This window comes from Sceloporus occidentalis, unplaced genomic scaffold (genome assembly GCF_023333645.1).
Source record: "Sceloporus occidentalis isolate IW3139 unplaced genomic scaffold, rSceOcc1.0.p SCAF_14, whole genome shotgun sequence".
Taxonomy (NCBI): domain Eukaryota; kingdom Metazoa; phylum Chordata; class Lepidosauria; order Squamata; family Phrynosomatidae; genus Sceloporus; species Sceloporus occidentalis.
This window is the reverse complement of record NW_028316994.1, coordinates 2720507-2735754: the sequence shown is the minus strand read 5'-3', so window position 1 is coordinate 2735754 and position 15248 is coordinate 2720507. Positions and strand designations below refer to the sequence as shown.

At 39.2% G+C, this 15248-nt stretch overlaps 1 protein-coding gene across 1 annotated transcript; it reads right to left on the bottom strand.

Moving 5' to 3' along the window:
- Window positions 1–2755: 2755 nt before the first annotated feature.
- LOC149303541 (vomeronasal type-2 receptor 26-like) lies at window positions 2756–15005 on the bottom strand. Its single transcript, XM_089480776.1, has 7 exons — window positions 14996–15005; window positions 10908–11079; window positions 10310–10601; window positions 8295–9152; window positions 7214–7441; window positions 5658–5784; window positions 2756–3672 (listed from the first exon to the last, which is right to left on the bottom strand). The coding sequence occupies exons 1-7, from the start codon at window positions 15003–15005 to the stop codon at window positions 2756–2758; spliced, it is 2604 nt and encodes an 867-aa protein (XP_089336902.1).
- Between the last annotated feature and the right edge of the window lie 243 nt (window positions 15006–15248).

Here is a 15248-nt window from a genome sequence, read left to right as displayed (position 1 = left end):
CTTGTTTCACTTAGGAGTTTTACTTTCTTAATCTCAACTTTATTACAATGACATTTTCTTTTACACCACTCTTTTCAGAGAATAAGAGTTACTGTTACCAAGGACCCTCACCCAGTCCTTCTTCTGGCTTACTTTCCTTGAAAGTAATCAATAAACCTTCCACTATGGCTATTTATAAAGGTAAAGGTAAAGGTATTTCCCATTGACAAGGTTGTCAAGTCGTGTTCAACTATGAGCATTGCTCATCTCAGTTACTAAGCCAAAGAGCCAGCATTGTCAGAGACTACTCTGTGACCATGTGGCCGGCACTGAGGTGGTACCTATTTATCTACTTGCATTTGCATGCTTTCCAACTGTTAGGGTTGGCAGAAGTTGGGACTAGTGATGGGAGCTCACCCCCTCTTGTAGCACCTGGGCTTCAAACTGCCAACCTGCTGAACTTGTAATCAACAGAATCAGTGTCTAAACCACTTGAGCCACTGCATTCCCATGGCTATCTATATCCCTCAGGATATCTCTTCTCTATTACCCTTACTTGGAATTCTTCACAAGTGAAAATTCTTCTCATCAGTTTTTTTTAAACATTCAAAACCATTTCAAAACCATTTTATTGATAGTTTCAAATGTTCTTTTCATCTGTGCCTGAGACTCTAGTATGAGGCCTCTTGATGTACCAAAATTCCTAAGTCTTTTGATGGAAACAAGCACTTATTTGACATGTGGAGCTCAGGAATGTGGGCTACAGAATCCAAAGAATGTGCGATATGTGGTGAAACACGTTCCAGATTTTTCCATGGACATTGTTGAAATCTAAACAATCACTGTGTATATATTTGGAATGGAGGGAGAGAGAGGCAGGGAGAATTAAAGGAAGGAAGGAAGGAAGGAGGGAGGGAGGGAGGGAGGACTTTAGTAGTATTGTCTCTAATGGCCATGTGACTGCATGCATGCAGTGCCATTGGGGACCTTTTACTGTCCTTTTCCTTTTCCTTATTGCATGATCACACAAAAGACTGTCAGAAGATGTCACACTTATCCCACCATTATCCCATGAGTGAAGTGGAACTGTCCTGTCATTTTGCATTAACAAAGTTTCCGTTATTCAAAAGTGACAGGACAATTCTACTTCATTGACAGGATAATAACAGGATAAGAGTGATGTGATAGTCATAGAATCATAAAACCAGAGAGTTGGAAGAAACCACGAGGGCCATCCAATCCAATCCCCTGCCATGAAGGAACTCAAAATCAAAGCATCCCTAGTAGAACCTCCAAAGAAGGAGACTCTACCACACTCTGAGGAAGTGTGTTCCACTGTCAAACTGCTCTCACTGCCTGAAAGTTCCTCCTAAGGTTTAGGTGGAATCTCTTTTCCTACAGTTTGCATCCATTCCTCCATGTGCTATTTTCTGCAGCACCAAAAAACAAGCTTGCTTCATTCTCAATATGACATTCCTTCAAATATCTAAACAGTGCTATCATATCACCTCTTAACCATCTCTTTTCCAGGCTAAACATCCCCTGCTCTCTTAGTCGTTCCTCATAGGGCATGGTTTCCAGACCCTCATCATTTTTCTCACCTTCCTTTGGACACGCTCCAGTTTCTCAACATCCTTTTTGAATTGTGGTGGACACAGTATTCCAGGTGGCACCTGATCAGAGCAGAATAGAGTGGCACTATTACTTCCCTTGATCTAGACACTATACTTCTATTGATGCAGCCTAGAATAATATTGGCCTTTTTAGCTGCCGCATCACACTGTTGACTCATGTTCAACTTGTGGTCTACTAGGACTCCTAGATCCCTTTCACACGTAGCCTTGTTAAGCCAGGTATCCCACATCCTATATCTATGCATTTCATTTTTTTTTGCCCTAGGTGCAGTACCTAACATTTTTCTGCGTTGAAATTCATTTTGTTAGCTTTGGCCCAGCTTTCTAATCTATTCAGGTCATTTTGAATTTTGATTCTGTCTTCTGAGCTATTAGCTATTTCCCCTAATTTGGTGTCATCTGCAAATTTGGTAAGCATGCCCTCTATTCCTTCATCCAAGTCATTGATAAAGATGTTGAATAGCACTGGGCCCAGAACAGAAATGTATGACACCCCACTGGTCACTCCTCTCCAGTTTTTCATGCAATCGCACAATAAAGACAGGGCAAGGATGGAAGCAATCAGCTTTGCTCCCATCCTTTGTCCTCTCATCTGATAATTTCCACACTCGCAGACACATGCATGCACACTGGGCTTGAAAACAATTTGTAACCTAGGGCAAGAATTTACTTCTTCATCTTAAACAAAACAGCCGAGTATTGGAGATTGAATAGGAAAGATCTCCACAGCTACCATGTATCTGTTGGAGATCTGGTACAGCATGTTGGGGGAAAGGGAAATAAACTACTGCAAGCAAAGAAACATGATGAAAGCAGTGTCTTTCCTTGAAATTGTCAGGCTGTCTGACAATTCAGATAAAAGAAAGCTTATTAAAAAATCAGAAAATGCAGGTAAACTCCCATAATATCCCTGATCTGGAAGAAAATGTTTGAAATTTTTTGTTCATGCACATGGGAATGAAATGATCAAAGATTCTCACTCTTATTTTGAGAGTATCTTCAGAAGACACCAGTCGAAAGGAATCATATTTTTTTAAAGATGCCATTTAAATAGAGCTGTTAGAGGGAGTGCTACAGAAGAAAATCCAATGTGAATTTTCTTTTCAAAATGAAATTTTCAGTTAAGGAGAATTTGTAGAGTGCTAGAGACTTATTTGATCCTTTACTTTTTTGATTAGCTGTTCCCTGTTGTTCAGCTCTGGCTTCAAGATAATGATAAAACATTTGGGGAAAAATATACAGCCCAGCAGCCCAGCACTAGAAGCTAAGACAGAAAAAATCTCTACCACAACAGTGTATTTTCCCTTGGTGCTTAGATATGTTGGAATGAAAGATAACCAGACGCTACAAAAAACCAACATGCTGAAAGTAATAAATTTGGCTTCATTGAAACTGTCAGGTAGCTTCCTGGCAAGAAAGGCCACTGTGAAACTAACTGTAGCTAGGAAGCCCATGTAAGCCAGGACACAATAGAACATGACCACAGATCCCTCATTGCATTCCAGCACAACCTCTTCAGTGACCGAGTGCATGTCCATATCTGGGAAAGGTGGGGAAGTTGCCAGCCACATAATACAGATTGCTCCTTGGATTAAGGAACAAGAAGTGACAATGGAATTGGCAACTCTTTTCCCAACCCACTTCCTCATCCTGGATCCTGGTTTGGTGGCCATGAAAGCCAGGACCACAGTGATGGTCTTTGCCAGCACACAAGAAACAGCCACCGAGAAGATGATGCTGAAGGCAGTTTCTTGGAGGAGACATGTCACTTTCTGGGGTTGGCCAATGAACAGCAAGGCACAAAGGAAGGAAAGGAGGAGAGAGATGAGGAGGGTGTAGGTGAGGTCTCTGTTGTTAGCTTTGACAATAGGAGTGTTGTGATGTTTCAGAAATGTCTGTAGCACCAGGGCTGTGATCAAAGACAAGGAAAGAGCCAAACAGGCTAAAGTGAATCCTGGAGGGTCTTCATAAGATAAGAAAGTTATGGTCTTGGAAATACAGAAATCCCGATTCTTGCTTGGGTACTCTCTTTCTGAGCACTTCATACAGTCATTCATATCTGAAAAAGAAATGATTTGACCTGAAGCTCATAGATATGGTATAATTCACAACTATGACTTTTAATGATCGTAGTCATTTCCAGGTTATCTGAAATGTCTCTATCTCCCTGTATGAGTTTGCCTGGAATTTAAGGTATACACAGTAAAGACCCTTCTCTCAATCCCACCACCTGCAGAGGTATTTTTGGTGCAAATATCAGAGGGAACCTTCTTGGTGGCTGCTCCTAGACTGTGGCATGCCCTTACCAGGGAGATCATGATAGCCCCCCGCCCTGCTGTTCTTCAGAGGTCAGACAAAGATATATTTATGCATCAGGCTTTCTGTGGCCAACTGGTTCTGAATGAAGGAGCTGGACTTTATCTTTTAATTTTTAAAAAATGAATGAGGTCTCATAAGATTTTTTTTTAAATGGAAGTTCTAAATCAATGTGTAATTTAATACTTATAATTTGTTTTGTGTTTATTGAGAAGTTTTAATATATTGTGGTATCATCCTACATTCCAACCATGGGGGAAAGGTACAGTATAAATCAGTAAACTAATTATAGATAAATAAAATGGTTACTCTGATACACATACACTTTGTTATTTTAGAGAGAGGATTGATGTTTGAAACAGAACATCGTGCGTTGATAATAAGGATGTGGAAATCTACCTCAGAGAACAAAAAAATTGGAAAGGTTTGTGGAGACCAGTGAGGTAGCTGTGAAGCCAGACTGCTTTGGACATAGGTGTTGCAATGTATGAGATTCACCCCAATTTTCAAAGTAAGAAGGTAATGATGGAAGTCAGGCAATACTACAAGAAACACTAGGCACATGAATGGTCATGACAATTGTACAACATAGAAATATTCATGGAAGATTAGATTGAGAAATTTCTGATTGACATTTTGTCAGTTTAGTACATATACAAAGAATTGCAACCAAGGTTTCCTATCACGCTATAATTGTTAATGGGCTTATTCCATGCCCAGGATTTTCCATTTTGGTGGCAATGCTTTTTTGATAAGAAAATGTTCACAATGTAATTGTCACTATCCGAATATTTTGTGCTAATTTCACCTGTAATCTCACAGTCATCTTTTCCTCCATCCACCGCAAACTATGTGTGCTGGATCTAAATTTGAACCAATAGCTACTAGCCTGCATCTGGCTTACAAAGTGGAATTCTCCATGTCTGGAGTTTTGCAACAATTGTGCTACACCATCCTTATGTTGAATGGCCATGCTTTATACCCGAATGTGAACCAAATGCACAACCAAATGTGTATCTCTCCCAGGCAAGGAAACCTATATGGAGGTTATAAAGGATGATGGAAACATCATTTTTGTAAGGCTTTACAGATCCCACAGGCTGACAGAAAGCCAAATAAGTAGGTCCTAGACCTAGAGCAAATCAAACTTCAGCTCTTATCTAACGCAAATGATTAAGCTAAATGTGAAATACTGCATACTAAATTAAACTAAATTCAAGGCACCAGGAAAAGAAGAAGGTTGAATCTCACAATGGGAGAAAGACAGTACAATCAATCAATCAATAGCAGTTGGATTGACTCAGTAAAGGATGCTATGGCCCTCGGTTTTCCTGATGTGAAACACCAGGATGGTTAATAACTGGGCCTTTTGAAGATCTCTCATTCATTAGGTGACCACAAGTCAAAGCCTGCTTGAGAGCAAATGTAAACAGTACCTCAACATTAGATTAAGTATCTAAAAACCCCTTTTGATTATAAATGCATTTGAAGTAGATTGTTTTAGCTTATTAATCGTTAATTTAAATGTTAACCCCTTCCCACTAGCTTTCCTCTTCCTGCATACATTAGATTTTTAATTTTTCTGATGAAGCCTTGCAATCTGTCCATAGCAAAACCTTCAAACATATTGCATACACAGAAGAAAATATAGGCATACTTGCATATATCCTTTCAATACGATTTCACCCTAATCTATATTTCCATGTGATATATGCATTTTTTTTTTACCCTTCTGGTTCGAAATCTTCCCTTCTGGACATGGGACACAATCATAGCAGCAAAATGGTTCTCCCTCCTTCACTTGCTTGCTAGACCCAGGAAGGCATCTCTCAGTGCAGACAGAAACAGGCAGTGCCTAAACCCCAAATGTAGGAGAAAATAATAATTATAAGGGTAATAAATATGCTCCTTGCATTTTTGATTTTCAAGAATCTGTAAAACAAGTAACTAAAGGCATACAGTGCTACCTTTCAATCATGTATGCAGGGGACTAACACCCTAGTGTAAACATAAAGTGCTGTATTAACACAACCCATCACTGCAGTAATTGTGACTGCCATCAGGTTTTTAGATCTAAATTGTGGAGTGATCTATTGGTCTCTGTAATTCATGAATGCCAATTAATGTAGGCATGCTAAAAGGCATTGTTGTTAAAAGATTCAAGTGACAGATCTTTCTAACTGTATTATGATGGCATTAAAGTGAAGAGTAAAGATTGACAAGCATGCTCCCTTTATGCAGATAGGATGTAGATATGCAGATAGGACAATTACTCCCTTAATGCAGATATGATGTATGCATAAGTTTTTGACTACCAGCATCTGGAGAACAAGAGCATAATCTGAGAGAGAGGATGGGGTGGTTCTGGACACTGAGGCGGGTTACAAACCGCCATTAAAGTACGGACTCAGTCCGTACTAGGGTTAGAAAGGTGCGGTGCTTCTGCACCCCCCTAAGCCTAGTACGGACTGAGTCCGTACAAAATGGCGGCTCCCCTTCCACAAGGGGGCTGCCATGACGACGTCACAACCGCGCCGCCTCTACACGGGGTGGCGCGGACGTGACGTCGTCAGTCTGCACCAGGGCGCCTAAGGCGCCCTTTCTGCGGACCAGGAAGGAGCTCCATTACGCAGCTCCTTCCTGGTTTGCGGTGGCGCTTTGCTTCGTTGGGCGCAGTCTTCAGACGGCTGCACCCAGCGAAGCAATGGAGAAAGGGGCCAAGCGGCCCCTTTCTCCTTCTCCCCGCCACCGCGAGGTGTCCTTGGGGCTTGAAGCCCCAGGGACACCCCTTTTCAGGCTGCGGGGAAGCGGTGTTTTGCTGCTTCCCCGCAGCCTGAAAAGCGGCGGATTGGGGCCTCAGCGGCTGACGCTCTGCACGCTGAGGCCCCAATACACCGGGGAAAGGGGCGGGTGCAGACCACCCCAAATGGGCGGTCTATAACCCGCCTAAGTGAAGGTGGGGTAAAGATTTAAGAAAGAGAAAGGTTGAGCAAAAGACCAGCAAAAAAGAAAAGAAAAGAAAAAGAAAGACATGTTTAAGGAGAAAGAATAAAGAACTATAAAGAGAAAATAGACAATGCGGTAGACTTAAGGAATTTTACTCCCCATCCATGTGACACAAGCTGATTGAACAGTTGGGTAAGGAAGAAAAGAAGTAGCTTGAAGAAAAGAAAACTTTTAACTAGTAGGGAATGAAAATTTTGGAAAATATGGGTGTTATTTCTAAATAGCTGTGCAGAAGATTGCAGAAAAAGTCTTCCCAAGTGTTAATGAGTGCATCCTACCTGATTAAACCACCTGTTCCATGTTATGACATTCTCACTGAGGGCCAATATTTTGTCTGAAGGAGCCCGAGGATCCACACATCCAACTTTCATACAATGAAAAGATTGATTTGTGGCAACAATCCAGTTAACCACATCCAGTCCACCTACTAACTCGCCGTTATGGTTAAAGGAAATCTCATCCCCCACACTGTTGTTAAATGAGACACCTTTCAGCAAGTGATGGAGCTAGGTGGAAAAGGGGAGCAAATATTTAGAAATGGTTGCAGCCAGAAATTTCATATGACGAGGTCTACAGGACTGTTTTGTGAAAGTTTATACATGTTGTATGATCAGTTCATGGGATGCAAAAGCAAGTCTCATATTACTGGGAGTGTTTTCCAGACAGATATACAAGTTTTTGCAGGATTCTTGAAACTGTAAGAAGAGCAGACTCCCCCCCTCTCCCTCCTGTCTTTCCTTATGTTCTCTCTCTCTCTCTCTCTTTCTTTCCTTCCTTCCTTCTCTCCCTTCTGTTACGTTAGCATTGTTATTATTATTATTATACTTTATTTATATAGTGCTGTAGATTTACACAGTGCTGTACATACAAACAATAAAATCGATAAAAATGAAACCTGCCAGTTGCGTACATTCTACAAAATACATATAAAAAAAATAGAAAATAGTACAAGATAGAGTTAGATAAAATAAGCAGGCAATAAATTAAAAACATCAAACATCAAATATTTTTTGTTGTTTTATTTGTTTCTTGTTTTTGTATGATTGTTTTTCATCACATATATATATATATGTGTGTGTGTGTGTGTATAAACTAGCCACTCTGAGAGCCTTTAGCACTGAAGGGCAGGGTATAAATACTGTAAATAAATATTTATGTTTGTCATTGTGTCATTCATGTATAATAAAAAGAATTTTTTAAAAAAAGAGAGACAGGTCATGAAATGAACCAGCATTTATACTTGCTCAAACAAAACACACAAAAACGTACACATTTGGGTTGTCTATTCAGCACATATGTGATTAATTGCTTGACATCAGGGTATGGTAAACTATCATATTATGAGGTAAACCCATTTACCTGCAACACCAGTTGATTCTGAGGCTTTTGTGTTTTGGTATCTGTCATTGCTCGATGTCTCAGTCTAAGTGAGGACATGGCATGTAAAGCATGGACCAAAGCATAGACAGCATTGTAGACACTATAGCTATGGCCAGTCATCCTTGTTTCAAAAACAGTCCTATGGATACTGTCTAGCTTCTCTTCCCCTGTACAAATATTGTCATAGACTTTGCTTCCAGTATTTGGGAATATGCATTCAAAGGCCTGCTGCCAAAAATCCCTCAGAAAGCCATCTTCTGTTGTGACAAAAGGGTTTCTCAGCTCAACAAATGAGGTGAACCCTGGTAGATGATTGGAGTGAAGTGTGAAAGACAAACTTCCATGGATTATGTCTGTATCCCAGGTACTTTGAAAGGCTAGTGATGTGAGCTCCATCTGGGCTGTCATTATCCAGACTTTACCTTTTACTTTACTTGTCTCACCTTCCATTTGTGACATATTTGGAAAGAATCTCAACAATACCATAGAATACGATTCTCCATAGAGCACATTTACTTTGGCTTTGCTGCCCATCATTTTACGTACCATTTTTGTGTACTGTAGATAAGCCTCAAAAAAGTCATCATAATTATTACCTTTGGGCATTCTTTCTATGAAAGCAAAGCACACACCACTCTTGGAAAACAGTGGAACTACACTTTGTAGAAATCTTTCTCCATTGCCATTTTCCATAACAAGAAGCCCAATCCATGTCCAGCCGAAATGCAGAAGCAAAGCGAGAATTCCTCTTTCCTGAAGGCCTTCCTGAGGGACCATCTGGTAGAAGGAGAGGCCTGGAGTTTTAGTATTCATCACTGTTGCAGCACCATATATGAGCTAAGGAGAGATGGGGAGAAAACAGATAATGATGGCGGCCAGTATTCTATATCAGCTTTTTAGTTAAGTACACTATCCTACCCACCCAGCAGACAGGATGAACCTCCTTCTCCTCATACAGCCGATTCCAGGAAAAAATAGGTTGGGGAAAGCAGTTATGACTGTGGCAACAGTGTCACAATCATAATTAAGTAACGATCATGCATAGGTAATATTTTAGGATGAACAAATCTTCATAACTGTCCTGTATTCACAATAGCTACTTAGCAATAGCAATAGCAAGTATGTTTCTACTGCTTATCAATGCACTTAAGCACTCCCTAAGTGGTTTACAATGTGTAAGCCAATTGCCCCCAACATGCTGGCTACTCATTTTAGTGACCTTTGAAGGATGCAAGGCTGAGTTGACCCTGAGCCCCTGGCTGGTATTGAACTCACAACCTTGTGGTCTGTGAGTGAGTGGTTGTAGTACAGGCTTTAACCACTTTGCCACCAGGGGTCTTAAACATAATCATGATAATGACACAATTGCCACAATTGCGACTCTCTCCTCCATTAGTAGGCATCAACAGCATGGGCAGGGGTAGGTTCTATTCTGCTCCCCATTAGAGCATGGGTGAAGGAGCTATAGCACTTAAAGTGGCATCAAACTGCATTAGCTCAGCACTACAGCATAATGGTCCTTTTCATGCTTATGCTTTTCCTTTTCCTTATACTCTAATATTATCCCATACTCCAAGGATAGAAAGAGAAATATTAATCTATAAACACATCTGTCATTCAGTGATTCAAAGACCCTACAGATTCATTTTTTTTGTGGCAATGTGGTTAGCTTATATTAATGCAGATGCCTCCCCCATGTTCAGATGCTATGTACCCGCTTCCTAATTTTTTCTTTTATCCCCCTCTCCATCCTCTTTCTCTTCTATGATTATAGCAGCATACAATAATACTTTAAAAACACAATGTTTTTCAAAAGAAAATATTGTTTGTTGAGGGATTATATCAAAGTCTGTTGCAATTTATTAAGTCTTGATCTATTGTTTCAATGATACTAAATTGTAATAGATAATTATTTTTTTACTGTATTCAAGTGCAACTGAACAGTTAATAGGATGCCATGACTGCTCTAATGAAAGAAAGCAGAGGTATCTTACCTGTGGAATCTTATAGATATCTAAGACAGTTGCTATATCCATGGATATCTGGGATTCTAGTCCCCCAATGATGCCTATCAGGTTATTTTTGATTTCACATAGATAGTTGGGAATCAGTCTTGCCTTTCCACATAAAAGCAGCATTGTGGCTTGATATGTCCTCCTTGCATCATCATAGCTATCATAAATGTCAAAACCCAAGGTAATATTTGATAAGATCTGAGGATTTTCATTGATCTCTTTCACTGCAAATGCCAAGGCAAGGATGTGCTGGTAATTCTTAGGCAGTACCCTAGAAGGACAATTACAGTGTGCATCAGAAAGTGTTTGGACAGCAGATTTTTTTAGGAATTTAGAATAAACTATGGAATAATGAAGAGAATATGGTAAAAGCAAGTAAAATATAAAATCTTCAATATAACCAACATAGACTTTTTTCACTGATTAGAAAATGGAGCTTCTTGTCTTGAATATTAAAAGGGATTATGTTATCATCTTAAGCCCTTAACCCAGTGCCATAAAGCTGCAGAACTAGAACCGTGTCTTTCCAATCACAAAACACATGTAAATCAAAATTAAGAAAAAATGAAATCCTTACATTAGGTCTTCAGGTAATCGCTGTGGTGGCATTTCAGTCAAGGTTATAGGGCTGGATATGTAACTACCATGAGAAACAATGCCACCAATGATGAAGTCTCCTGGTTGATGGTACTTGTGAGGTGGACGATGTGGATGGTGCACCCTGCATTTAAAAAACTGAGGCTTGCATACTGTGTGAGGAAAGAAAACAAGTAGTAAGTTCAGGAAAAACACCATCCTAGATCCAAGTAGAGCCGTTCTCTTGACATGGGCATATTTTATTCTCATTTATTCTGTCATGCTGTCATTTTGAATCTCTGTGACAAAACTGCTTGACTTGAATGCCACTCTTCCCTGACAGGCCTCAATTGCAGCGTATCCAAGATTATTACACTTGGGAGCCCTACCTGCTATCTATCCCTACAACTCTTAAAGGTGCTGGGGATATCTGGAATATATTTCATCTTTCCTTCTATTACATCTGCTCGTGGTGATTAAAACTACTGGAGTTAATTACAGCCCCTCTTTTGAAATAAACCAACAGGAAGGTAGTTATTACCACCAAATCAGAAATTCTCTGTGGAATAACTGGAAAAAACATGTTTATAACAGCAAAACTGAAGTTTTCTTTAGCAAAGAATACCTGACCTTAGAATGGCTGACATCAGGAAATGGATAGCAGATATCCCAGAGGAAAAGTGGAAATATAGGCAAAATACAGTGACTCTTTTCTCCTTAAATAAAACAGGGGCAGTCAACTGTTACTGAATAACTGTCTTTTATTGTGAGGAAAATGACTTCTGATCAGGAAATATCTCTTTTGGATAAAAATAGTAAACGAAGCCATTTTCTGTAGACAAAGCACAACACTATAGTTTAAGAATAATTGTTGCATGACTTTGAAATATCATTTTACTCTAGTGCCTGAAAGAAGTGAAATGATAAACAAGAGGATAGCAAATATCCCAGATATGGATGGAGGTTTTTTTGGCTTAAATTAGTGTTGGGTATTGTGCAGCTTTCCTGATGTTGTTGGATTACAACTGCCAGCACTCTATTCAGCACAGCCGATAGTGAGAAATGATGGGAGGTGCACTCCATCAACATCTGTAAGAATGCACAAATTCGAAAAAGCACAAATGCACAAAGTCACATCATCACATTTCATTGAAATTAGATGACTCTCTTAGTCTGTGTCTTCAATTGGAAATGGGAAAGAGGTTCCCAGCCATACTGTACAGATGGCTACTTGAAAAAGAAAGCAGGAAACAATAATGGAGGTGACTAGCCCTTTCTTCATGCTGCTCCTGGTTTGGTGGCCTTAAAATCTAGACACAATGTGATGGTTTCTGCCAGGACAAAATAACAACAACAACAATTTCTTTCTCACTTCTTCTCAAGACTTGGGGCAGGGCATGGCATGGTATGTTAAAATACACAACACTATTAAAACACAAAAATACACAGTTAAAATATAATATTATAAAACTATTAAAATACACTCTTAAGACCATTATATATATTAAAAAGTCATGATTTAAAACTGACTGGATATGCTTGCTGGAAGACATATGTTTTTAATGATGTCTTAAATGCATTTTCTTTTTTCTTTTCTTTTTATTATAATTGTTTTTCATATTAAAATTGAACAAATTCCAAAATCATTAAATATTCCATTAATTTGTATTATTATTATTATTAACCTTTATTTATGAAGCGCTGTAAATTTACACATAATTTAAACGTACTTCCCACCTTTAGAGAACTGGTTTTTACTACTATGTTCTGGTTTCCATTTCTTCCTCCTTCTTCCTCCTAATCTTGACCTCTACTTCTAATTCTATCTTTATTTCCATCTGTCTATGCCCCTTTTAGAAAAATTAATAGAAAAAATAGTTGCAACAGAAGAGGAGTTACCCAGTTACCAAAACTGTTAAACCACTTCACAGTCTGCTCTACTAGAATGTCTCTACTGTTGTTAGTTCTTTTTCATTTTATCAACATTATATTGTTAAGTAAAATTAATACATGAAAATAGATACCTTCACCAGACTTGTATTTCCAACATACTGCTAGTTTGACTTTTGTAAATTGTACCCAATTTCCCCGGTGTTAAGTGTCATCGGTAAAACATTTTGTACCAATTTCCCCTTAATCTATAAGTCAAAGTAAATGTTATGTTAGTTTCCCCCCTCATTTATCTAAATATATGGTGCGGCCAATATTCTGGGCCCATCTAATCATGTTCTCACAAATCAATTCTTCTTCCATATCATATTTTAGCAATAGTTTATATAGTGTAGTAATTACATGATTATTATCCTGACACATTATTCTAGCAAATTCAGACAATTCTGTCTCTACACCCATTTATTTCATGTACATTTTATATGTCTCAGATAACTGCGTATATAAAAAATACGAACACCGGATCCCTTCTTTTTCCAGTTCTTATCTAGTTTTTAATGTAATTTTACTACCTTCTCTGTAACAATTCTTTATATCTGCCCAACCCCTGTCTTTAATCATTTCTCTTCTATATAGAGCTTTATGGGGTGAAGCCCACGTTGGAAGCTTTTTCACAAACTATTGGTTTGGTTTATATATTGTCCAGACCCTTAGTGATGTGCATTTGATATAATGATTCTTAAATCCTTTGTTGTCTTTCCCTTTATCATTGCAGAGATAGGCATGCCATCCATAAACTAGATCAATGCAGTCAGCATTTTCAGCGGTTGTATCTCTTTTGGCCAGTCAGTCCACATTTTAGGGGCAGCAGACAAAGAGGTCCTCTGCGAAATGATTGTCAGTCTAGTCTTGGACCAAACATTTCTCATAGGACCTGAGTGTACAAAAGAAAAAGTAACTGTGAAACTTATAATAAAGGCATTCTGCCAGAGAAGAGATTTCACCTTTCTAGGCTGTCCAGTTGAGAGTAGTGCACAAAGGAAGTAGAGAAGGAGAGAAGAAAAGTTTAGGTGATGTTGCTGATTTTGACAATGGGATTGTTTTGATTCTTGGACTTCCCATCTTACCACAGCTTCATGCTAACATTTCCATTCCTCTACCTTACCATTTATTTCTCTCTGTAAAAGGAAAATACTGTATATACTCTACTATAAGTCGACCTCATGTATAAGTCGATGGTAGGTTTTGGGGACAAAATTATGGATTTTGATATGACCCTTGGATAAGTTGAGGGTGAAACTTGAGCACATGCAGCAATGGGTCTAAATGATGAAGCAAAGGAAAACAATGCCTAAGAACCTACAAAATTATGGCAAGCATAACTGCTTTGGCTCACACTAAAGGTTGAATAGCAAAGAGAATAGAGGGAGGTTAATGCTCCCAGGGCAAATTGCTTTCTTGCCTTTCACCAGGAAAAGGTTCCCTTTTAAATAAGAGTTAAAATGTAGAAGTTTCATTCATCCGTGGATAAGTTGACCTAGGTTTTTGGGGTCAATTTTTTGACTAAAATTTCTAGACTTATACATGAGTATATACAGCAAATCTTATGGTATGCAGAACATACATTTAAGCGAAAGAAAAGGATAAGGATAAATATTAGGGGCGGGAATAAAAAAAGATGTGGGCAACACACATACACATTAGGTGTGCAAAGCAATTATACTCCACATGGACCATTTAGCATCTCAGCCTATATGTTCTGCATGTATCTTTATTGTGTAGCATCATTGGAATGGCAAGGACAAGGTCCGGGGGGGGGGGGGGGGCATCTGATCATGCCTGACTTGTTCCCATTCCCTGCCTGTTGTCTCACACCATGATTTCAATTCTGCATGGTTTCAGAACTACACTACACTGAAGAATTTACTACCCTTGGACCTACTGTAGAGACACTGAAGTTATTCAAAGGAGCCATTTCATGCCTGGAGGAGAGTGGGGAGAAATCTCAGGAGCATCTGGCTATATTAAATCATCTGGTGGTGGGAATGAAGGGGTTGGGGAAGGACCATTTGTGTGTGCGCATGGGTGGGTGGTTGCATGTATGTGAGGGATAGGCTGGTCAATTTGGGAGGTTTCCCAATGTCTACTCAAACACCCAAAGGATGTATGCATAGACACAAGTACCATATTCTGTCATACCAACTACCATAGTTGGTATGGTTGGTACCATATTCCCTTCTTTTGCTCTCATGCTATAAAAATTCTCAACATGTGGTAAATGAGGAAGAATTTCCCCTCCCATTTTTATTGCATTTTCCACTAGTAATTTATTGTGAAGTCGAAGGCTTTCATGGCCAGCATCCATAGTTTTTTGTGGTTTTTTCAGGCTATGTGGCCATGTTCTAGAAGCATTTCTTCCTGACGTTTCGCCAACATCTGTGGCTGGCATCAT